Consider the following 25,823-nt stretch of genomic DNA (forward strand, 5'->3'; position numbering starts at 1 on the left):
AGCACGGACCGCTGTCGGGCAGCTCACGGTCTCCTGATGCCATTTCTCGCAGGGTTTGATGACTGACGCTTCCTCCGCTCGCCCTGTGGCAGGAGCGCTCCCGTGTGCAGTACTCCCAGTCATTGCCACAGAGACAAGTCAATCTCATCTAACAGCCAAAAAAGCCTTTAAAACTGTGTGGCCGACCTCTGATCCAACAGCTAAATAAATTCAGCTCACACTTTGCTGCACGGTAGCAGTCCATTAAATGGCGACACTATGTAATTCATACCCCACTTCTAGTCTGACAGAGTTTCATTTCAATATTTAGTAACGTCAGCTCCTAATGTTGCTCATATATCCACAAATACGCTGAAAGCTCGGCTTACATTTTAGACCAAGTTTTAGCCCTGGCGGAGACGTCACCCTCATGCTGACAGCGCAGCGGCTGTGAGTGAAGCACGCTGCCCGGGCCTGAGCTCAGGACAGCCTCGCTGCTGATAGCACGGTTTCATCTGCTTTCGTGGCTACGTCCACTGGGCTCCAGCTGCTGGAGTCAAGTCTGCGTGGGGAAACGGCTTTTTTCTTTTTACCTTTTTTTTTTTTTTTAATAATGACCATGGCTGCGGCGAGGCCCAGCAGCGCGGGGGCGGCTCCCGCCCGACAGGTGGCGCTGCGGACGGCGGGCGCAACGAGGAGGTTTGTCCCCGCTCGCTGCCCGTAGCCCTCCCGGCGGGGCTGACGTGTAGCGGCGAGGCGGCGATGGCGGCCGCCTGGGAGGAGATTCGGCGCTTGGCGGCCGATTTCCAGCGGGCGCAGTTTGCCGAGGTGGCCCACAGGTGAGCAGGGCGGCGCCGGTACCTGCCGCGGCCTCCGGACCCCGTCGCCTGTCGCTGCGGACCGCCTCTCGGTGCCCCCTTCCCGCGCCGGCCTCCCTCCCCTCCCCCACTCCGTCCCCACGGCCCCCGGGCGGGCTCTGCCACGGCCCCCGCGGGGGCCTGACACACGGCGGGGTCCCGGGGGCTTCACCCCGGCACTGCCCTTCCGTACTGCCCGTGTGATTGGCGCTGACCTGCGCGTCAGTGCTTGTGGGCCCGAAGGGGCGTCTAGGGCCTCCCCATATGCAGGTGCACGAAAATGCATGGGTGTGTAATCGCCGTTAAGCTCAGGCTGCTAAACATCGTCACGGCTAAACATCGTCTGTTTCTCCCTTACGTGTTGTTGAGCGGTTTAGGTTCTTGCTCAGAACTTGTTTTTATTTACGTATAAAAAAGCAAACCACAGAACCAAAATAAACCCCAATCCAAAACCAAACTAAAATCCAAAAGCATAGAAGGATCAAAGACCCAAGTTCTGTAAGCATGCCCATTCATGGGCAGGTGCAGCCTTACAGCAAAAGGGGCTGACAGCTGTTCAGGAAAAGAGTAAAAGTCGTTTTAGAGAGATGACGCACATAAGTGAAGCCATATGGATGATATGGGGGGCCATAAGTAGGATCCTGAAATTAGGTTTTTGTTGTAAAAACTATTCACACAGAACAGAAAGTAATCTTCATTGTATTTCCTGTGTTTAGTATTTCTGAAACATCAACTTAAAGATAATTATAGCAAGTACTTTCTTAGAGTAACTGGTTATTCTTTGTGCTATTGATAGATTGTCAGAACGGAACTGTATAGAAATTGTCACTAAACTGATTGCAGAAAAGCAGTTGGAAGTAGTGCACACACTTGATGGAAAAGAGTATGTCACTCCAGCACAGATTAGTAGAGAGATCCGGGATGAGCTTCACGTTTGTGGTGGTAAGTGTGGCATTGGCTTTCTTCCTCTGGATTTGGAAGTTAATTTTGAAGACTACAGAAAGAATTTGAAAGTTTTCTTCAGTACTCTGAATCTTGCAAAAGAAGTGAGCTTGCTTCCTATTGCTTCATGTACATACAAATTCACTTACAATTATTTTATTTTCACTTCAAATCTGTATTAAGCTTATAGGTAAGCATATCAAGATATGTTACATGGTTCATTTTCACCCATGCAGAATTTCTGAGGTAGAAGTTGTCTAAGAACCCTTTTGAAGAAACTTTGACATTTTAGTATGGTTAAGTTTCTAGCCCAGATGTTTGGCCTTGACTCAGAATTTCAAAATCATTCTCCTTTCACATAATTAGTAATAATAATATTTATAAATTGTCATTGACGGGTCTTTTATTTTACCAATATGAAGCGTCATCTGTTTTGTAAGATCTGACTTAGATATATAAGGAAGCAAATACCCTCAAAACTGCTTTTTGTTAATGGTTTTAATGAGAAGGCATTATACTGTACTTTTAGTTCTCTTTAAGGGTGAATTTCACAGCATCGTATGTTTGGAAAATTAACTTCCTTATTATGTTCATACAGATTAGTCATTTTCTTATGGTTACCACAAGTATGCCTCAGTTTTTGCTACACCATTGTGTATCATATCAATATGATAGCTTGAATTGAATTTAAAGCTTCTGGGTTTTGTTAGTAGCATCATGCAAAGGTAGAAAGTTTTGGCAATCTCCATTTTAATACTTGTAGACTAGTGGCCAAATCCAGATCAGCATCAAGGCAAAAACTAATTGGGAGGGAGTTTGAACAGTGATTTCTACTTCTGGAGTTTCTGTATTGGATTGTCAGCAAGTCTATAGGGTAGAACAACATAGCATATATATGCACTGACCACCTGTGATTTCTGTGATTTGACAATATATAAAGCTAAAGTTGGTTTAATTGGTCTACAAAAAAAGTAATGAAGAAATGTTTTGTACATGATGAACTATGCTATATTTTACGTCTGTTCAAACATGTTTTATATACTAAAAGTATATTTGTACTTTTTTTTGAAGGTCGAGTAAACATTGTTCACTTACAACAGGTAACTTTTTAGTAATAAAAAACTATATACTTCTTTATTTTCTTCACCATCTATATTGTAGGTATGGAGTCCATCAACTGTTTTCCAGCTAAGTTATTTTTTTAAAAGAGAAAGACTTTATGAAGAGCTGGTAGTTCATGTCAGAGTACTCCAGATTACTTAATCCGTCCATTTACTGCTTTACTGAAAGCTCCTCTCTGCTTGATGATAATCTAAACCTCTAAAATCACCATTAAAATAATACAGATTTTCTTTCTGAACTCTTCCTTTGTAAACTAAGGGGGTCAAACAGAAAAGAAATATTTCCCATTTAAATTTGAAGCTGCAGGAGCATGCATAATTAACTTTGCATGCCTCTTTGGATCTTCCTTCTACCTTCATTAATCTCGTCTCTACTAGTCTTTATCCTCCAGTAGTCTTCCTCTGTGACTAATTTTCCCTTCTGGCTTGAGTCAAATTACTTGGAATATGAAAACTTTCTGAAAGACAATTTAGTATTTTCTGTTCATAGCTTCCTGGAATTTTTTGTTACATAGGTTTCTTTTAACCTTGTCACAATTGTAAAGAGAGGTTTTTTTCCCCCTAAACTGCTTTATTCCAAGTCACAGATTAACTGCGTATATATGCAATAGTAGAAAAAATTAAAAGGAACTTTCCTCAAAACATAGGAATGTGTAAGTATAATATCTCAATGTTTGAGAATTAATTTCAATTTAAAGTTCTGATAAGAGATTTTGTTGTTTTTTTTTTTTTAAGGTAATAAATGTGGACCTTCTGCACATTGAAAACAGAGCTAACGACATCGTTAAATCAGAAAAAACTATTCAGCTTGTACTGGGACAGCTTATAAATGAGTGAGTACTTTCAGGAGCATTCATTCATTCATATTTCTTTTATTTTTTAAAATGCAGACTAAAAGTGATACCCAGCCTTTGTTGCTTGTGAAGTGAAATACATTTTCTTTGACTGCTAGTAGGGGTGCTTAGTGATCAGTGCTTCTTTTCCAAATGGTGAGTGAGGCCTCTCAGCAGAGCATCCAGTGGATGCATGGAGCAAAGGCCTTACTGAACATCTCTGCCCAGTATCCTGCTCTTAAGAGGCTTAATTTCTTACCCAGTGTCTTTGTGTACAGCAGCCAGATCTCATTTGCTCTGTGGCTTTGCTATCTGCCTCAGCTATTGACAAACCCTCTTATTTTTTCCTACCTCTTGCTTTACCTCACAAGCCTAAGATGTATGAGTAAGTTATTTCATGGCATTCAGCACACTACCAACCACTGAAGTAACACTCTTATGGGGTTGTGTCTATTGATTGTGCTGCAGGATTTATTCTTGGCAAAAGTATGTGAAGTTCCTGGCTCTCTTGAAATAATTAAGACCTATCACGCTCACTAAAGCCCTTTTCTAAATCTCATTGACATACAATGTTTTCCTCTTCCTGCTTTTTGACAGTTTCAAGCAGGTAAATGACCCATTTTAATACTAGCTACATGGTTAGCAGTCGTTTAAAAAACGGCATGTTTTCACTGACATCATTCTCTATTCATTTGAAACAACTTCCAGTTTATTTTTGCAAAGATGCAACAGAAAGAGGTATAGCGCCAGGTCAGTTAGTAATTCATCATGTGGATAACAGGTTGGTCCTGAATTTCACACTTAATGTGTTGGGATTTTTTTTTTGTTTATAAATAAGGAGTTACCTGGATCAACTAGCAGAAGAAATAAATGATAAACTACAGGAAACTGGCCAGGTGACAATATCGGAACTCTGCAAGACATACGACCTTCCGGGAGACTTCCTCATACAGGTAATGCAAGCCACCAACCTAGCAAATGTAGAATTGTGTTCACCTTCTTTTGTCATCTTTGCAATATCCATGGCTTTAATTCTGGTGAGCTGCATGTCATTCTAAGCAGAAAAGTATTGGATACATAAAGGTTGCAGTGTAACAATTATTCACAGATTGAGGTTGATGTTTGCCTTTTCACTACTGGGCAAAATTTCTTCAGAATCTTTATGACTGTTAGGAACAGATTAGGATTAGTAATGTTAGGAACAGGTTAGATTAGTATAAGATCTGGAAATTTATTTGTTTGAAATATTAAAGATACAGGGGTAATTTCATCAGTCTCATCAGCTACCCAGGAAGCAGAAATACAATGGTAGAGACCTTTCAGTTTATTCAGAAAAGGTAACATAGACGTTTGTTTCTAGAAGCTGAAGCCAGACATTCAGAGCAGAAACAAAAAAACCTATTTACCTTTGTTAGTGATTATCGATGTGTTTAAAAGGATTAGGGAGAATTCTCTTACCATTGTTGACTTTCAGTCAAGGTTAGATTTTGTTTGGAAGATTTTTTTTCAAAGGGTAATCCTGTGGCAAGTGTTAGGTGAACAGTCATTTTGGGTACCACAGACAACCTTATTGACTCTCAATTTATGAAGAGATTTCCTCTAACATTTGTTGCATGATCAGCTTCTACAAAAGCATTTCTAATATATGAAAATTATTACATGGTTTCCCTTTGTTTCCTGGGCAATATTTCCTGGGTTTAGTTCACTTTGCAAGCATGCACATTTATAAACTGTTTGCATCTCTTTCTTTTGTGTTTATTGTTGCTAATTTTTGTCTTTTTGAAAAAATGGATAGTGAATTCCTCTGCCACTGTTTCATACAAAATTAATACTAATGTTAAATTTTAGTTTTCATTGTGCATTTCCAAACCATACTTATTTCTTTTGCAGAGTTTTCTTTTATCATTAGATACGCATATATCTGATAGAAGAGGGCATTGTTAGGAAAGCTGAATTCCCTGAAGTTTGGAGTGTGGGCCATAATGGCATCAATTTACATATAGTAACACATGTTCTCAATATACCTAAATAATAATTTCCACTTGTGGTCTTCATTTCTGAATATTTTGACTGTCTTAGCAAAACTAATTTGCTGATCTGTTAATACAGATTTTTTTATTAATTTTTGTTTAATATTGTTAATATACAATTTTAGCAGTCATCCCAGCTTCTATTTACAGGCATTATCCAGGCGTTTGGGTAGAATTATTCATGGACAACTAGACCAGGAAAATCGCGGGGTGATTTTTACAGAAGCCTTTGTGTCCCGGCATCGAGCACGCATTCGTGGTCTCTTCACTGCGATTACTCGGTAAATTGCAACACCTGCAACCACATATTAAAATATTTTTACCATACATCTTTATGGACCAAATTCACTTGTGATTCAAAAAGTAAAAAAAAAAATAAAGACCTATGGATAGATTTCTTTAAGTGTAGTTCAGTTCTTGGCATGAAATAGTTATATTAGACTCACTTTTTTGAAATAGGGGCCTCCTTTTAAAAGGAGAACAAGGAAAGTATAACAATGTACAATATACAACATACTTAAGTTTTTTGACTGAAGAAAACGTTAATCATCAGTTCTTTTATTTGTTTGGAGAGTGTCGATCATCATTGTTATTCTACTGCTCCCCAGCCAATTACATATTGATGTCTACACACTACATGTGATTATAGATAATTTTTTCTTATTAAATCAATAATCTTCTGTGTCAGTTTGTATGAAGAGAAAAATTTGGGAGAGCAAATTATCGTAGCTTGGTTATAAGATACAACTTCATAGTAATTTAATATGAAAACCTTGTAAGCTGTGTTAAACACCAGTGTAGCATACTGGGGCTAAGATATTATGCAGTTTTGTCCGTGTGGAGTAACCTCTTATTTCTAGATTCTCCACATCAATTTCAGGTCATTAACTTTGTTGTTTTGTTTTTCTTTTTTCCAAGGCCTACACCTGTAAGTAACTTGATCACTCGGTGTGGATTTCAGGAACATTTACTTTACTGTGAGTTTCATTCAGACTGTTTTGTATTTTTGTTAGTTCATAGTTAATTCATAGATTCTTCACTACTAGAAGTATGCTTTCAAAGCAGCATTTTACTATATAGCCTCAATTCTGGAATAAAGAACAATATGTTTCTTTCTAGTGTAAAAAGTGTTAAACCTTTAGTGCCATCCATAACTGAAGAGATGTTCTCTGTATCTAAAGCAATGAAAGCATACGTTGATGACATGCCTCTGTGGGCAGAATGATGCAGGAGGAACAGTACTCATATTGTCATCTGTTTCATTATTTGCCTTTAGTTACTGGCAGTTTTATCAGTGAAGCCCACATAAGGGGACAGATTTTATGTAGCCAAATGGCAAAACTGGGAGGAATGGCTGATACACCAGAAGACTGTGCTGCCATTCAGTGAGACCTGGACAAGCTAGACAGTTGGGCGGAGAGGAACCAAATGAAGCTCAGCAAGGGCAAGTGTGGGGTCCTGCAAGTAGGGAGGAATAACTCCAAGCACCAGTACAGGTTAGGGGTTGACCTACTGGGAAGCAGCTCTGTGGAGAAGGACCTGGGAGTCCTGGTGGACAAGTTCTCCATGAGCCAGCAATGTGCCCTCGTGGCCAAGAAGGCCAGTGATATCCTGGGGTGCATTAAGAAGAGCATGGCCAGCAGGTTGAGGGAGGTTATCCTGCCCCTCTACTCTGCCCTGGTGAGGACACATCTGGAGTTCAGTGTCCAGTTCTGGGCTCCCTTCCAGTTCAAGAAAGACAGGGAACTACTGGAGAGAGTCCAGCGGAGGGCTACAAAGATGATTAGGGGACTTGAGCATCTGTCGTATGAGGAAAGCCTGAGAGAGCTGGGTCTGTTTAATGTGGAGAAGAGAAGACTGAGAGGGGATCTTATCAATGCTTATAAATATCTAAAGGGCGGATGTCTAGAGGAATGGTCCAGACTCTTCTCAATAGTGCCCAGTGACAGGACAAGGGGCAATGGGCACAAACTGGAACACAGGAAGTTCCATCTGAATATGAGGAAAACCTTCTTTACTCCAAGGGTGCCAGAGCACTGGAACAGGCTGCCCAGAGAGGTTGTGGAGTCTCCTTCTCTGGAGATATTCAGAACCCACCTGGACGCGATCCTGTGCAACCTGCAGTAGGTGATCCTGCTTTAGCAGGGGGGTTGGACGAGATGATCTCCAGAGGTCCCAGCCAACCCTTGCCATTCTGTGATTCTGTGATTAACTGCTCTGGATTTTATTTATTGACTTTTCTCTGTGGTAGCAGAGGCAAAGTTTTTGTGATGCTCTTAGTTAAATGTCTTTATATGCTGAGAGATAAAGCATATCCTTAAACAGTTTGCTTTTATTTTCTGCAGTTCCTTTTTAAAATAGAAATTCATAAGCTATCCAACTGCTGAAACTTAGGCAGTACTTAATTGTGTCTCACTTCTAATGTTGCAGCTTTTCTTTGACTACCAGGAATCCCCTCCTGTCTGTCCAAAATGCTACTTCAAGCATCATTAGCCTTGTATGCTGGCTGACCAAGTGCTGCTGGTCTTTGGAATCCTTTAATGGTTTTCTGTCTCTTCTCATGAGAGTTTATATTTCTTTTTTGTTTGATTGGGTCTTTTTGCCTTCAGGGCATTGCACACTGTAGCTCTACTATAATATCTCTCTGCTTACGTTCTTGTTCTTTGTGACAAGCTGATTCATTAAAAATGAAAATCTTAGCATTTAAATGAAATCATATAAACACTCTACTTTCACATAATCAGTTTCAGGTTTTCTCTTTTTTTGGAATGTGCCATCTGGGTATTCATAGATTAAAAGGAAAATCTGCTAAACTGCATTAGTGTTGTAGTACCAAACAAATTTCAGTATGCGGTTACAACTCAAACAGGCCCTGCAAATACCTGATCGTGTATTGCTCATGTACAGTGTTAATGTGAATTGAAGTTCTAGTGTTTTCCTGTCAGCAGTAATTGTCACAATGGCTAAGTGTATTTCTAGTACTTTCTTTTTCTTGTTTGTTTTTTTTAGTGAGTTTGTTCATCTTTTTCTTTAATTTTCCTTACTGTATTTCATTTCCTCTGCAGTTTCATGAGTTCCAAAGAACTTCTTACTCGCTGTCAGAGCACATTTGATTTTATTCTATCCATTTTCTGAGATACCATTTCAATTCCACAAATGCTGGAAACTTGAAAAATATCTTTTTTGTTATGTTACTTATACTCTTCTCTTTTTATGTTTGTCATTATTAGCAATGTGGTTTAAAGTGGTCTATGTCAGTTTTGTGTCTCTTCAGGAAAAAAAAATAAGTTCAGTGTACTGTTTGTATAATTTACAAACAGCTAATTATTTAATCAACACTTAGTATCAGACAAGATAAACAATAGTCTTTGTCACATAGCTGTGCTGCTACTCATGTTAAGCTGACATGACTTAATGATAGAAAATAAATAATTTTAGAAACGAGAGACTGTTTAAGTTAAAACTAATTACAAAGCATAATGAAATTACAGATGTTCTTCGTTTCTGAATATTGGGTTGCTGACATAGGACAGGCATGGAGGGATGCTTATCATCTTTGCCAGACTTAGACAGAGACCTAATAGGACACTACAAACTAATCAATCAGCTTTAAAAATACGTGTGAGATTAGAGTAGTTCTTCAAAGGTCCTGTTGTTTTGTTTTAAAACAAAAGACTGTCTAGGCATAATTGTAGTAGGGGCTGTGAAATCCCCCATGAAAGTACCTCGTCTGCCCTGGAGTTTTAGAACTGGCAGTTAAAATAATACAGAAATTAATTGGCATCTCCATTTCTCCCCTTTCTCTCTAAAGACTCTGATTTATTGCTAGTGCTCCACAAAATGAATTGAAATACCTATAAAAGTCGTACTCTTTTTTTTCCCAAAACTTTGAACAAAACCAAGTTGAGATTGCAAACTGCATTGTCTGACAATTTTTTAATTAGCCACATTGACTCTATTTTCTAGGGTAGCTAAACTTAATAAGTATAAAAGTCTAATTAAATTTTCAGAATGTGTCTTATAAGCTCCATTTTATACAAGGTAATTGAACCATGGGAGAACATGATTTCTAGCTCTTGTCTTAGATTATGTAAAACTATATCTGGTTTGAATCAGTTTCTCTTTCTTCTACATTTTTTCAGTGTAACTACTGTTCAGCTTTGTTAGTGGCAGTCATGTTCAATAGCTGCTGGCTTACAGAGATTTGTCTACGTTGTGGGCATATCTGACAAAAAAAATCATGGTTTAAAATGTAGTATTTCTTCTGGAACCAGGTTTTCCTGTGTAGGTGAGCTAAACCTCCATATGCTGTACTAAGCATGTTGAAATGTTGACTGCTACTCATATTTTATGAGGAAGGAGCTGTGCCATGTGATACCATTTAATGTTCTGTTCCAGGGTAAAAATCTGTCTTTTAATGAAATAGAAATCAACACGAACTGAAGGTAAAAAGGCCATCTGGCAAAGTTCTGGAAATCAGTAGAGCTTGGCAGTTGATGTCACTGATTTTTTTAATTTATCTAGTGACTTATGAAAAGGCAAAAGCAGAACATAGAAGGCAAATCAGATATTCCTGTGCACCTTTAATGGATTGAAAACACTTTATTTAGCATTGAAAAAGGCGTAGTGTTTTGGTACTACCAGTTACCAATACGTTCTTCGTCAGCAGTATTTGTTCATTATCAGGAGGTTATTATTGGCAACAACAGTGTGAACATTGTAAACCATGAAGATGGTCACCAGTAGCAGGTGCTCACATTTATGCAATTTAGGTAGCAATTTTTCGTCTCATTTTAGTGTGTTCAGTTCTCTCTTTTTTCTGTCTTTGTTATCAGGTAAGCAATGAATTCAAAGAGACCATTATTAATAAAATGCACATATATTTTATTGTCTGGCCAGAGAAAGATTCTTTTATGACTACTTTTTCTAAACTAAGAGCTCAAACTGCTTATATATGTCTAAAAATAAATATTTCAATAAAAAGTGTTTTGATCCTTCCACTGTTTTGAAACATTGTATGATGTCCAGAGCTTTCATCAAGACATTCTCCTAAGTGTTAAAAACAATTTAGAGAACTCAGAAATCTTTTACTAGAACAAGCACTTGTAGTTTGGTCTTCTTTCAATTAATAGTAAAAAGAAAAACTACTAATGGGTGGGGAAAAAAGAAGAAACAAAACAGGGAAAATAATTGCTATGTTTTGATTAATGGATATATCAAAGTGGAAAATGTCACTTCATTTATTTTCTTCTTGTAGCTGTGCTAGAAGAACTTGTTAACACTGGTCGTCTGAAAGGCACCGTGGTTGGTGGGAGACAGGATAAGGCTGTGTTTGTTCCAGACATCTATGCCAGAACGCAGAGCAACTGGGTGGATTCCTTTTTCAAGCAGAATGGTTACTTGGGTAATTAATCTTTATTCTCCTAGATAAAATACCTTTCTAAAACTAGCTTAGGTAGTTGGTCTTACCCTAATATAGCTAATGTCTAGAGTGAAGCCTCACAAGAATAAGTGGAAATCAATACTGTAGTTGATACTCCTTTGTTAAAAGACCATCTTGCTTATGATGATGTGTGTTACTTTATGACGAAGAATCATATTTCAGCAGAGAGAACCATACTGCTAAACAGTGACTTTATTTCTCACAGAGTTACAGACTGCTGTTGTGAAAACATTTCTTAGACTGCTCATTGTAGACTTTTCATATGATCACGTTTGACCTGCATGGTTGGAGTTTCAGTCCCAGCATCCAGACTATAACCAAACTTTGGCTGTTAATGGTCCAGATAGCCAAGCATGCAGTGCACAGGAAGAACCTTTTCCAAAATAAGATTTGTAGAACTGGAGTGGGTAGCGCTAGTGTCCTGGTTGGAATCCAAACAAGTCTATGTAACTTAAAGCTGAGTGATGCTGGATGATGATGTTTTACAACAGGAGCTATGGGAAAATGTGAAACTGAATAAATAGAGGAATGTACCCTTATGGTCCCAAAGGGCCAGTCCCTAAATAACAGTTAGTCTTACAGTTTGAAAAGGTTCAGCATAATTTACTGTAGTAGCATTAAGTGTTTCCGTATTATTGCTTGTCTGAAAGTCTTTGAATGTTTTCAGAATGTCTAAGTATAGACTGCCAAATAGTTGAAATGCTTTGCTTGTGAGGCTTTGCACAATTCTATGAGTATATTGGAGTAACTTTTGAAAACAAAACACTTTGACATAGTATATATTGTAAATATTGTTCATATTGTTTTAGAATACTTTGGAAAGATATAATTACAAAGATAAACTTAATGGCATAAGAATCTGAAAAAAACATTTTTTTAACCAAAACCCAGACTAAAGTCATGTCCATGATTTAATCTTCATATTTCTGTTAACTATGTTTAGGTGTAGCTTGTACTGAATGAAGTTTTAGGTCAGCATCAGCTTGAGGCTGCATTTACTTGTATAAAAACTAGGTGTAATTCTTCATTTCCTGCTTTCAAAAAAAAAAAATTACCACATAAGATCCCGTATGCATATGAAGGTACTTAAATGTAACAGATATCTAACTATTTTATAGAATTTGATGCGTTGTACAGACTTGGCATCCCCGACCCAGCAGGCTACATTAAAAAAAGATACAAGTCCACACAACTCTTATTTCTGAGAGCAGCTTGTGTTGGTCAAGAAATTGTGGATCAAGTTGAAGCCTCTGTAGAGGAAGCCATCAGCTCTGGAAACTGGATAGATGTAGCAGTAAGGAACCCTTTCAGTTGTTGTTGGATTTATTTATTTTGTCTTATTTTTGTGTCAAATGATACTTTATTGAAACGACATATATGTATAATGAAAATTCGGTGTTGTCAAAGAAGAATATTCAGTTTAAGTAAAATAACAAGTAAAAAGATGTTACTTGCCTTTAAGTTGGTCTGAACAAAAACACGGGAAGGGCATATCAGTACTCAGTTGATAGATAAGCTAAGATTAACTTTCATTTCAAAATTAGTGCTAACGTGTTCTGCTAGAAAGCAATATATTTCTGTGGGGTTTTTTTTGGAAAACAGTTTAAACTGAATTCTTATCACAGTTTCAGTAAGCAGAGAGATATTAGCCATTTTGTCCTGGCTAAATCCTACTTTTAGGCCTTACAGCACTACTTTGTCGCTTGGAAGGAAGCCTGCTGTTGTTTTGTGTTTGGTGTTACTCTGTTGAGCTGCACTTTAAAGAAGTTGCCATGCGTTTTCCCAGGTGTAACACATATTCTAGAGTAATGGTGATTTGGGATGTTACAAGATTTAAAATAGTGTTTAAAAATCACTAGTTTAATTTATAAAGTGCAATATATTCTAAATAGTTAAGTGATGTCAAATGAAGTGTCTGTAGATTCTATCTACCCACATACAAGTATGTATGTCCATTCTAGAACAGACTTATTTTATGTAAATTACTTTTATTTTCTTTACCCTAGACTCTTCTGCCCAGTTCATTGTCAGTAGAAGACATTGGAATTTTGCTTCAGCAAGTGATGAGATCTTTAAACAAAAATTCTTCAGGTTTAGTCTTCAGTGACACCATTGTGGTCAGTGAGAAATTTCTAAACAGCTGTGCTGATCTATTTTCTGACATGATGCAACAGAAAGCTGAAAAGGTACAGGGGGTTTTTTATTGGTCAAGATGCAATATACGTTGAGTGTTGGAGTACAGTGTATGTGACTTTCTGTTTGCTGTTGCTGTCTCTTTACATCTCATCTGAAATACAGCTTGAGAAGAAGGGCAGAAATTAAGAAAAGGTTTGTATATGTAATCAGTGTAATTTAATGTATATTCAATTGCACTTAGGGAACACCATCGCACTAACAGTATGATCAGGTGCTGAATTTCAAAGAGAAGAAGAAATGTCTTTTCATGTGTTGCACTTGGAAAACATCGTGTTAGCTTACTGTACTTAAAAATGGCCAAATGGTCTAAATGTTTCCATATGTATCTTTTGTTGCTGTGTGTATCTTTTTGCTATTAAATGCATGTTCTTAATTTTAGGAAATGAAAAATAACCCTGTTAATTTAATCACTGAAGAAGATTTAAAACAGGCTTCTGGTTTAGAGAATTCGTATGCTAATAAAAAAGACAAAAAGGATGAAAGAAGAAAGAAGGCAGCAGGTAAGACATCAATATTTAGCTTAAGCTTTAAAAAAAAAAGACAGACTTGTTTAGCCTTGGAAATATTCAAACATAAAGTTACTATATTTTGTAGTCCATTAGCGCCTCCAGTCCATTGCTGAATATATTTAAGAAATAATCCATCCACTTCTCATCATTATACTGTAGGTGTAGATGTATCTGAGCTACAACCATAAGAACTAATTTCAGATTAGAAGTGTAGAGGAAGTACCATAAAGATATCTGGAGTTCGTCCAACACAACACAGCTGGCTTTAGAAGCAAGGAATCCATGTTCATTTATTAGTGTGTACAGTACAGTCACATAAGATTGAGTTGTTCACTCTGGACTGACCAAACCAGTATTGGCTTGGGAACCTCTGTACCATTTTTATTTACACAGTATAGATACACTCTTACTCTCCACTTTTCAGGGATCCAGGAGGACAAAAATATTTCTTCATAGTCTTGAGAAGTTACTTTCAAAATCACTCTGTCAAAATTGAGAAATGAGGTACTAAGATGGGGTTTTTTGGAGAATATTGTACATCTTTTCTGAGAATCCCATGCCATACAATTTTCTGTTGTTGGCACACATAACAGTTATTAGAGAGGCACACAGTTTACTTAAGGTATATTCTAGGTTAAATTAATCCCAAACCTTACTCCATTTTTGTGGTGGCTATTTGGAATAGATCTTAATCTGAGGAAGAATAAAAATGTGTGGGTTTAAGCCTTTCAAATATTTCTGTTTTTTAAAACATTATTCACCCTAGAGTCTGTATTTTCAGTCCCAAAAACCTTATGTGGCTCTTGGGTTGCTACAGCACAGCTGAGTAATCTATGTTGAACTCACATGCAGTTTTATATGCTACTGAAAGTAACAGAATTAGAGCACTGATGCGTCTATCTTAATTGAATATACTTATCTGAAAAATAAAATGTTATATTCTACTCTTTAAAAGGCTGTAACTGAGTTGGCATGGAATCTAAACTTTTCGTGCCACATGAGACAGCAGATTTTTCTAGGCCAGAGCTGAAGCAGAGAGACTTGAACTTTAATTGAACTGTCATAAATAGAATGACTTCAGTTTCCAGCCCTCTGAGGAGCAAGACTCCACTGAGCATGTACTACTACCTGTCTAGACACATTCATATCCACAGGTAATGTATGCTGCACCATCAGCAAGCACTGCCCTGAAGTGTTTTTTTATGGACCGTTAGGGTTATTGCCTTAAAACAATCAACGTCACAGTTTAAGGATTAGGTGTTGTTACTGTATAATGGCAGAGTGTGGCCAATGTCACGTTGCCCGTCTTAAGGTCTGTGTGTGACTATATCAATATCTACTGTTTAAGCGTAACCTGACATGATGTAGTGTTAATGCAGTTCATTACAAATCTGGATTCTGCCATGTATTGGATTAATGAAAACTTTCAAGATAAATTCTCCATTGTCTGTTTATAATACCATTTGCAACAGTGTTCCGAACAAGTATTGGTAGAAGGATGTACTCTTGTAATCCTTTGTGTACATTACAGTCGATGTATCCTATTGTCATAAAATATGGCTTTTCTGGCAGTAGTCTCTTCTGCCTCATCTCTCTGCGGATAAGATCTTGACTGTAGATCGCAGCTTTTTCTATATGGCTGTAAAGTAGAATACAGACTGAAGGGAGCTTGTTTCCAAAATAACTAGTGTATTCCACAGTTGACAAACAGCTTATATCTGCTCAGCTGAATGCAGTCACATTTCAAATAAGCTTGTGAAAAACACCAACTCTTTTTTTTTTTTTGAGCGGTCACAAACTCAGAAGGTCTCACAAGTACACCATCCACTGCTAGCTGCAAGTCAACTAGTTTGTTGTTCTTGTAAAGTAATGCTTAAAAATCCATCTGTATCACATAACTGATGCAGTTAGCTTTGTGAGTAGTAGCATCTTGTCTTTGTGTTTCCTTTTCTTAAATGATAGTACTGTTATGTAATGTAGTTACTTGAAATCTTGGACCTTACATTTAAATGGAAAAATAACTACTTTCTCAAAACTTAGTGCAGGTATAGAACCAATTATTCTGGAGTTTAAAGTTCTTTCAAATGAAAAAAAGAAAGGAACAAGCTGTGATAAAGGGAACAAACAGCAGAGCAGCTTACCTTGTGGAAAGGGACTGTATTGCAAATTGAGATCCTGTCTGCAGTGTGAAGACATGGATTACAGGTCCTATGAACTAAGTAGTTTGTTACATTCGTCAGAACTGGAACATCTCACTGCTTTAAGGTCATCCAGGAAGTCAAAAAAGAATTAGTATTCTAGTTAATTGAATGCGCGCTTCCAAGAATATTTTGGATAAATGCTTACTATGTAGGATTCTTGCTCTGAAAGTTAACAAAGTTACATTATCTGGAATATTTTTGAGTAGCTACGTTATTCAGCATCGCTGAATAAAAATGCTAAGATGCTTACTGAGACGCTATTTTCAGCCAACGTAAATTCTCCCATTACATTATGGACACTGGTATCTCATCTGTTTTCAGCTGGAAAAATATACTGTTTGGGGTTTTTTTTAATATGTACATTTGATACAATTAGTATTTGTGTTTATTAATGACATTAACTTAAACAAACCTTTGACTCAGTTGCTTTCTGTTACTACAAATGAAACTTACGGCCCTAAGATTCTGGAATGTGTATTCTAGGTTACATTTAGAATTAGGTTGGTTTTTTGTTAAATTAATCATTAACAAGTAATGAAGATAAATTACCATAATATTGTAAACTTTTTAAGGGCTAGAACTTTACTGTGTACTAAGCAAATAATTCTCCACCAGAGGGCAGTGGAAGCGTGAGAGGAGGAGGAGGTGGTAATGCTAGAGAGATAAAGATTAAGAAAACCAAGAAAAAAGGAAGAAAGGATGCTGACAGCGATGAAGAGTCCCAAGCAACTAGCACTGGTTTGTCATTTCATTTTGGGCACTATCTATTCATACTGACAGGTTTTTATCACTTGCTTTTCTACATCTTTGTTTTTCTACACTGTCTTGATAAGGTCAGGTAAAATATCAAAAATGAGAATACTGTTTACTTGGAATTGTATCAGTGGATGTGATGTTGCTGTTTACATGAAATGGACATACCATATTCACTGAAAAGTATAACTTAGTCTTTAAAACAGAAATTTAAGTAAAGGAAGGGAGAGCAGGTGGTGTTGTTGGGGTTTTTTTAATTTGATTTTATGTAAGAAAAGCCTTAGATTTTGGGATGGGTATTGTACTTGGTTTCTTAACACCTGCTGAATAGTGTACAATAAATGGAGTTCTTATCCCGTTCCAAAGCTTAATTAGCTTGAATAAACAAATCATACGAATGAAACAGCACTTAGATGTTTTTCCTCATAAAGTTAAAATGTACAGTCAAAATAAAGTTTTAATATTTTAAATAAGATTCATCTTGCTTAACTGAAACTTTTACGTATGAGCTAGCTGCCTTTATAACTATTGACTTTGTAATGGAGGAAAGTAGGTATTTTGAAGGCCTAGTCTGTCTCGCTCTTTTTAGATGCATATTAGAGGATGACTTTGAATCACTCCCTACTGGTGCCCATTTCTTTACTTTTACTGTTAGGAGAAGGAGCATGGATGGCTTCCTCGGAAGTAAACGCCTACATTGTTAGACATTTAGCAAACAGTGGTTGCAAATGAAACAATCATAATTATGTGTTATTTCTTTTATTTGACGGATTACCAGTAATGTGTACTTCCATTTTATATATAGTATCTGGATTCCTAGTACTGACTGAAAAATACTTTTAAACATGACATTTGAAGTTGTGAAGTACAGCATCTTAATTTTGTAGGATACTACTCTTATAGATTACTGTAATTCACATGTAAATGAAGTTATTTTTCAAGACTGCTCCGTTACTGTGTGTTAAGTGTTAAATCACCTTTTTTTTGGTGTAGCCTTTCATATTTTACAATTGTTGCTGCTTGTATTGCTGTATTGTAATAGATAGACTGAACTAAAATCCCAGGATAAATTCAGATGTAGCCATTCAAATATAAATAAGACCCCTCCTATAAATAAGAACCTGATTTAAGCTCCCTTTCCACCTGTTTATATAGCCTTGTATGTTGTTCATTGCTACTGAGCACAACTAGGATTTGTTTGATTTCCATTCATTCAGTTACCTTATGTGCAGAGTAAACCTGTTTTATGCTGCATCTGGAACATGGAATGCCTGTCCTTTTCTGGTTCCCTGTCATCATCCTGTTCTCATTCTTATATGTAAAAACTAAATTCTGCAGCATGCACACAAACTTCATATTTTGTCCAAAACCAAAATACAGATGCATTTATTCATATGCATTTACAAGCAGCATCTATGTTGATTTTATTGCTTGAACTTCTTGTCTGTTTTGATATTCTTGCTTCTCAAATTCTTCTGTCTCAAATTTTATACTGTAACCTCAAGTTTAGGATACTCTGTTAGATGATTGTGTAGCTTACTAAATGGGGTTAAAAAAACCTACAACCACCTTCTGAAATCCTTCAAATAGGAATGTTCTATTCAGTTTTGGCATTTTAAAAAAACTGTTTGGTCTTGGTGGCATTATTGTTTCTAAACTAATGGATGGACCAGGCAGTTTGAAATCTCTCACCAAAAATACATGTCCTCTTATACTACTTAAGTTGTCTATTACAGAAAATAACTTCTAAGTGATCAAAAGAGAAATTTTGTCATTTTTTCCTATGTGTAAAATTTAATTGTTATGTGTGGTCATCCCTTTTTTTGTATTGTTGGTAATGGATAACTTCTGTGGATGTTTGGACTTTGAGGCATTTCAATGTCTCATGCCACAGAGTAACTGCAGCAAAACTAAATATAATGTTTTCTCAATGAATATTGCTCAATGGCCGCTACAGGTAGAAATAAGCAGCCAGAGTTCCCTTTCATGTCACAAGAGGAAATTCAGGATGTTTTAAAGACCCACATGAAGGATTGCCCTGAAGAGCTTATTACAGAACTTGCTGAACATCTAATAAGGTAATTTCAGTAATTCAACTGGAGTTAGAATGTCTGTGATTCACTTCAGATGTATCTTCTCTTCAGTCTATTTTCTTGCTTAGAAATGTTTTGATGGTGAGTGTGAGCCACAATATTCTTTTTCTGTATAGCTCCACGTTACTTACTTGCCTATGTATTAGAAAGCCACACTGACACAGTAATGAGAAATAATGCTTCTGCTTAGCAGTTGGTGGTTCTGCATCCTTTGTCAGCAGGCGTGTTTTCAGGTTCATGGGTGTATTTCTACCCTCTTAGGCTGATTGATGTTGGGGTTTCACCAGTCCTATCTTCTGTACAGCCATTGGTATATGTTCACGTATGCTGTCTTTTGTGGCTCTGCTAATACCTGTGTGAACTGAGTAGTAAGCTAGGTCAGCAAACTGACCTATGCAAAGATGAGTAACTTCTTTTAAAAGATGTTCCGTCCAAGACAGAGGATATGAATATGTGTGTTCAGGGCAAAAAGGGCATGTTAGGACTGTAACGGCCCAAGCTTGAATAAACTTGGAGTGCAATGGTAACTGCATCTTTAGAGGGGCCTGTGCTATTTTAATGCAACTTAAGTTTTCCCCTCTTACAGTTCTCATTGATCTGAAATTTGTCCACAGACCCCTGAAAGAGTTTGTGAATAGCGTTGCTTCTGGAAATCTTTTTTGTGTTTCATCTTGTTCCCATTTAGGAGTTGTTATGAGTTAAAACCTTGGCAAGCATTTCCATACCATCCATAGTGTACCCAGTAGTACTTCTGCAATTACAAAAGTACATTTCAATTTCCTAGTGCTTTTTTTCTGATTTCAATTATTTGATTCTTATTTGTCTCACCATTCTGTGGCACTCATGTCCCATTCATTTACTGGGTAATGCAGTAGCTTTCTCTGTTGCTGATATATTTGGAATATATTTCTGATACATATTGCTGATATATTTGGTACATTTCTACAGTTTTACATTTTGCTTAATGTTCCTTTTTTCTCCTTTCTTCTTCCCTCTTCTAAGACCTTTAACGAAATCTTACCAGGAAGTTGTGCGTTCTGTTTTTACGTCTTCAACATCTTCCTCTGGAGCTAGCAGAAGACAGACTATGAAGGACTTGCAGGAGGAATTCTCAAACTTGTACAACAACATTCGGTTATTTGAAAAGGGAATAAAGCATTTCACAGGTACAATAAATATGTATTTTAAAAAATGTATGTGCTCCTTCAAGGATGTTGAATTTATTCCAGAATCTACATTCAAGGTCAAAGAAGAGCAACAGTTTAAAAAGGAGAAACTTGGAGATGTGTTTACGCTCCCTAACACTGACCTTATGCTGGAGTGCATTGCTTTGCACACTTACTGAAATACGTTCTCTTTATTTCATATCCATAGTCTCTTATATCTTCTGTCAAGATAATTGTGGGTTCTTGTCCTTCCTTCCAAAGTGTTTGCATCCCTTCCCAGTTTTAATTGTGCGGGGAAAAAAATAATTAAAATTAGCAAGCTTACTTCATTCTGTCACCTGTGCCACTAATGAAAGAATTGATACTGAAAGTAGCTGCTCCTTGAAGGTAATTTTTCAAAAAGGTGTAGATTCATTTTGCAGTGGATTACTTTGTAAGGTGTCTTCTTTAGCTACCTTTATTTTGTGACAGAAAAGTAGCATTAGGAAAATATTGTAGACATTTCCAAGATTCTCTGCTGTATTCAGCTTTCTTCTAGAACTTTCTGTGCAGAAAACGTATAACAAAAGGAAGCACTAGCAAAACCCCCCAATATTCCTGTTCAGGAGTAAATGGACTAACTTCCCATTAGCCTCTGTTCTTGTACATGTATTCCATAGCCTCTTTTTTCTAAAATTTTGCTGTTCGAGTCTTAAGTCATGTCCCTGCTCTTCTGTTCAACTGCTTGTCTTGTAGATTTTTTCTTTACGTACGTTTTACTTGTGGATGGATAGCAGTGGTTGTTCGTTAGTGGTTCAGGAGGACTGTACAGGGACTAGTTTACCGATACACCTCTGAAATACTAACAATGCATTAAAATGCACTTACAGACCTGAAAGCTCACATTTTTCACTGAAGAATGTTCCATAAGCAACTGCAAATCAGGGATGTTAGCTTCATGTATCTAAACTTTCTCATACTACTCATGGTTGATAGAGTCCACGTTTTAGCAAGTGCTATGATAACTGTCATAGGAATCAGATAACTATAAGAAGTTATTTTTCATCACTTCTTTTAACAGATGAGACGCAGGCTAACCTTGCCAAACACCTGTTGAAGACTGTTTGTACAGACATTACAAATCTTATTTTCAACTTCCTAGCATCCGATTCAATGATGACAACAGAAAATTATTCTACAATCACAAGTGAGGTACACAGATAACAGTTCCTTTTTAACAGTCTGAAGTAGATCAGTGCTGTTTATTTAATATTTAATTCTCTTCTGTTTAAATATGCCTACAGCTAAAATGGTAATTAATATTACAGATTATTTCCATTCTCGTCTCATACAGGTCCGGACCAAGATTTTAGGTAAATTGCCAGAAGACACCAAAGGTCCTTTAACTAAGCTGCATACTTCTCTGAATGGCAAGGTAAAGTGATCCAGAATCTTTAAGTTCACATTTTCCATACTGCTGATACAATGCTAATAAACAGCTGACAGGCAGACTTAGTGTAGTACAGAACTGCTGCTGCTGTGAAGGATGAAGGCAAAGTCATCTGTTGAATTTGTGTAAGTTGGTGAGAGTAAGTACATTTTCATATCTGTCAATTTTAAGAGGTGAAAAAGTGATCTTACATTTTGATACTTAAAGTCACCTAGCTCTTTGGTTCCAGACGGAATCCAGCGTGTCTTTTACATGCAGGTGAGAAAAGTAAAAGCTGAGAGAGAATCTGCAGTTTAAAGTGATTGACGTTTCTTGTATTTTGTTACGAAGTTCCTGATTGTTCTCCTATATATTTCTTAACTAGTAAAATCCTCAGTATTTAAAAAAACCCCTTCAGATTATGGCAGTGTAAATACAAAGGAAAGTACTTTATTGATTCTTTTATGCAAAAGGCCAAACTGATCTGTTTCTTAAGAAAAAATATATCAGTAAATAATTGTAGAACATGTATTCCTTTTTTAATTCAATTTTTGAGACTAATGATTTATAGTTTGTTTTACTATTTAAGTATATGAACTATTGGAAGAAGAATAAAGTTAATTTCTACTAAATATTTTTTATTTTTTCTTTTCTTCCACAGTTTATTCGAAATATATTCACAGTCATCCATTTGTGTGATTAATTGTGAACAGTAGTTAACCTTTTTTATAATCTGCTAACACGGATTAAATATTTATATTGTTTTTTAATAGAGTGTGGAAGATTTTCTTTCATACATTGATTCTGCAGTGGATATTTGTGGTATTATGGTGAAAAAAGGAGACAAAAAGAAGGAAAGGTACCTTAATTTTATTTATTCTATGGACAGTATGTGAAATGTCGCGCTCTTGCTGCACAAATGTTAAATGGTTGGATTGGTAGCCGTCCCACAGAATGTGTGAGAGGCAGTCTTTCTTTCCAAACTGTTTAACTGGAAAATACAAAGCCAAGCAGTCCTAATTCTGTCAGAGAACGAGGAGGGGAGAGTTTGTATGTGGTTAATTTGCTTGACTCACTGCTACAACAGAGCTTATAAATTCTCTGGGGGGCTTTCAAAATCTAAGCTATACCAGTGTTGGGGTTTTTTGGTGTTTTTTTTTTAATATGGAATTTCACATAAAGAAATGGTCAGTCAGAGGAGCAAATTAAAATTAATTGAAGTTAGATATGTTTTAGAGTCTATTATCGACTACTATAAGACAGAATGAGAAACATATTTTTATATAATGTATTCCCGTTTCTTAGGCAAGTCCTATTTCAGCACAGACAAGCTCTGATTGAACAGCTGAAAGTCACTGAAGATCCAGCTCTTGTTCTGCACCTGACATCAGTACTGTTATTTCAGTTTTCAACCCACTGTATGCTTCATGCACCAGGAAGATCAGTACCACAGATCATTAATTTCCTAAGTGGCAAGATCCCAGAGGTATTCCTTGCTAGCATTTTAAGGGGGAAGTACCTTTTTTCTGTACCAGAACATAGAAGTTGTGCATTATACCATTTCTGCTGTGCAAGACCAGCACCTTTGTGTTTTATGTCTCATTGTTACTTTATGTACAAATATACAGTTTCTCTGATTTGTATTGTATTTCAAACCTATCATAATTTCAGGGATCTGTCTTCAATATTCTTTTAATAGAATGAAAAATCAGTCTGTCATTAGTACTGTAGCTTTTGCCTTTATCCATAGAGACAGCTATGTATTGGGGGATGTTGTAATTCTTATAACTGAAAATTTTTGCACTCTCTTTCCTCCCAGCTGGAGCATGGTTGCTTTTTAAACTTTTCTAATTCAGTTTTAAAGAAAGATATACCTCTTCAAAAATAAAAATACTGAAATTCTGTATTCTAATCTGCCAGAACTGGTGGTGTTTACTAACTGTGTTGCTTTCCTGCTTTAGTGGTTAATTGTCCTTTTCTTGCAGCATGGATGTACTTTCATTTTTCTGCCTCTTTGAATGTCGCTCAGAATTCAGGTTGCAAAATACCTTGATGGAAATATATTTATGTATCACTAACTCTCTTTAGGCAAGAATGGGAGAAAGCTTTTTTAAAAATTTAATTTTTAATTAAAGGTCTGTGAACCTTCTCTGTAACATTGACATTCCTTTGTTTTGTTCTGGTTTTCCCCCCTCAGGATCAGCATTCTCTATTAGTCAAATATCAAGGATTAGTAGTGAAACAGCTGATCAGCCAGACTAAGAAAACTGAACAGGGAGACAGTGACACAACAGAAAGCCTGGAAGAGGAGGAAGGAACAGATACCATTCGGAAAGAACTCCAGGAAATCACTACCTCTATCAAGGATCTTGTTCTCAGACCTAGGAAATCTTCTGTAACAGAGGAATAAAATTATTTTTCAGTGCATCCACATCCATGATACAGTCAGAGTTTTTTTGTTTTGTTTTGGGTTTTTTTATCCTGAAGGGAAGGGGGAAGGACAGCAGAAAATGCGTGACAAACTTTAAAATTTGGCTTCTAATAATTGCAAATCACAGCCAGGGAACATGCAGCTTGTTGGGTCACGGTGGCAAATGGAGTTTTGTTATGTGCTGCTACAGTGTACGTGTAACACATTAAATGTAGGTGTGGCAGAGCACAGTTGTGGACACTTTGGGTATGAAATTAGTGGGTTGTAATTGGCATCTTCATCTGAGGCCTGAAAAAATGGTTATTCTTCAAATCAGTGTATTCTGTTCCATGCACACACAGGCTTACAGTTTTACTTCTCTGATTTAGATTTATAGTGATCTAAGGATTGCATATACATGTATATAAGCCTGTATATCTTAATTTCAAAGACTAGTTTTGAAACATATACTGATAGCTAATAGTGTACAAATGAAAGGCCATCTTTACTTTTTGTATCATTAGTGGATGTTTTCAGCTTCTGTTCCCTGGACTGCAACAGCAAAAACATTGAGTACAAGTGTATATTGCTAAACTGAAGTGACCCGATACTAAATTTGAGTTTCTAAATATACTGAAAGCTTATGAAAATCAGCACACGCTATTAATGTATTCCGTTAATGTCTATAATAGCAGTTCATTTAAAACTTCTGATTGGGACAGAGGAGGTGATACCCTTTTGCACTGGTATTTTGGGAGTGGATAAATACTGTTACAGCTGCCATATTTTACATGCTATGTGTTCTTTCCGTGGACTCGCTGAGTTCTTAGTCCAGTTCCCATAGCAGTTAGAAGCACTTACTTGCATTCTGTCAGCTTCTTAAGCGAACTTGTGATACTCTGTTCATCCTGAGTTTCTTGAAAAGAATTTAGTTTTATGATCTTTCTGCATAAACTTTATAGACCAAAATACTGCCAAAAGTGTTTCCCTCAAGTTTTTTACCAGCCTTATTTTTACATGAGCGGTACTTTACATCTTCAGGAAAATGGAAGAATGTGTACAGTTCTGCCACTATTAATGACATAATTCTTGTATGTCAAATATACTTCTATCTTATTGTTAAGAGAAGATAATTTTCCAACCGGAAATATTTTAGTTCTATTACTTCAGAAATGCCCATTGATTTCATGTGTGTAATTTCAGGTCTTTGTGTAAAATCAAGTTTGAGTAGTAAGACAAGAAATAGAGTTCACTAAAGTTGTCATTCACCTATTCTTGCCAAAATTCTTTGATGCTGAATGAAAGCAAATTATATGCAAGCCCTACTCCATTCAAATATTTCTGTTTTCCAACAGCTCATGTATTCAGTAAGCTTAATCATAAATGTACCCAAGCCTGAAATTGCAACAAATGAAAGTTGAAGAGGCCAAGTATGGAAGCTCAGTAACAGATTAACCAAGGTTAAGTTAATTAAGGTAAGGTAGAAAAATGAATTTTATACATATGTAAAAGGCAGTCATGTTTAACAATGTTCACATGAATGTTGGTGTTTTTGCAAGGAGAAACGGTTTGCCAGTTGTAAGGCAGAAGCAGAGGTAGTGGTTTCTCTTTCCTTGGCTGGAGGCTGTCCTAGCTGACAATAGAGGACAGTGAAGAGTAAGAGATGAAAAATACACAGGCCGTTTAACTTTGCTTAAGAAATAGAGTTTGCAGATGGCGAATAGGTTTAATTTCTTGTTAAGTAGCTAGAATAATTAAGTTCCTATACTGAATGTAAACAATTTTATATGACACTGAGCTATTTTGTAAATAATATGCCATATGACATTCTGTATGCAAATATGAACTTATTTTAATAACATTAAATGATGAAGTATTTAAA

General features: G+C 36.7%; 1 protein-coding gene across 1 annotated transcript; it reads left to right on the plus strand.

Annotated features, from left to right (window-relative positions):
• Positions 1-661: 661 nt before the first annotated feature.
• UFL1 (UFM1 specific ligase 1) lies at positions 662-25,823 on the plus strand. Its single transcript, XM_054818813.1, has 19 exons — positions 662-818; positions 1,633-1,778; positions 2,850-2,878; positions 3,635-3,732; positions 4,571-4,685; positions 5,913-6,043; positions 6,681-6,739; positions 11,020-11,166; positions 12,324-12,499; positions 13,212-13,391; positions 13,781-13,901; positions 16,727-16,849; positions 18,822-18,942; positions 19,960-20,123; positions 21,184-21,314; positions 21,457-21,537; positions 22,305-22,390; positions 22,837-23,017; positions 23,729-25,823. Exons 1-19 carry the CDS (start codon positions 742-744, stop codon positions 23,939-23,941), a joined length of 2,379 nt encoding a protein of 792 aa, XP_054674788.1. The 5' UTR covers positions 662-741; the 3' UTR covers positions 23,942-25,823.

The sequence above is a fragment of the Grus americana genome, chromosome 3 (genome assembly GCF_028858705.1).
Source record: "Grus americana isolate bGruAme1 chromosome 3, bGruAme1.mat, whole genome shotgun sequence".
Classification (NCBI taxonomy): Eukaryota; Metazoa; Chordata; class Aves; order Gruiformes; family Gruidae; genus Grus; species Grus americana.

Excerpts from the sequence above, each read along its gene's own strand:
- UFL1 (XM_054818813.1), top strand. The coding sequence starts at position 742 with ATGGCGGCCGCCTGGGAGGAGATTCGGCGCTTGGCGGCCGATTTCCAG. Across the intron at positions 6,740-11,019 it reads TCAGGAACATTTACTTTACT|CTGTGCTAGAAGAACTTGTT; the intron begins GTGAGTTTCATT and ends TTCTTCTTGTAG. Across the intron at positions 12,500-13,211 it reads GAAACTGGATAGATGTAGCA|ACTCTTCTGCCCAGTTCATT; the intron begins GTAAGGAACCCT and ends TCTTTACCCTAG.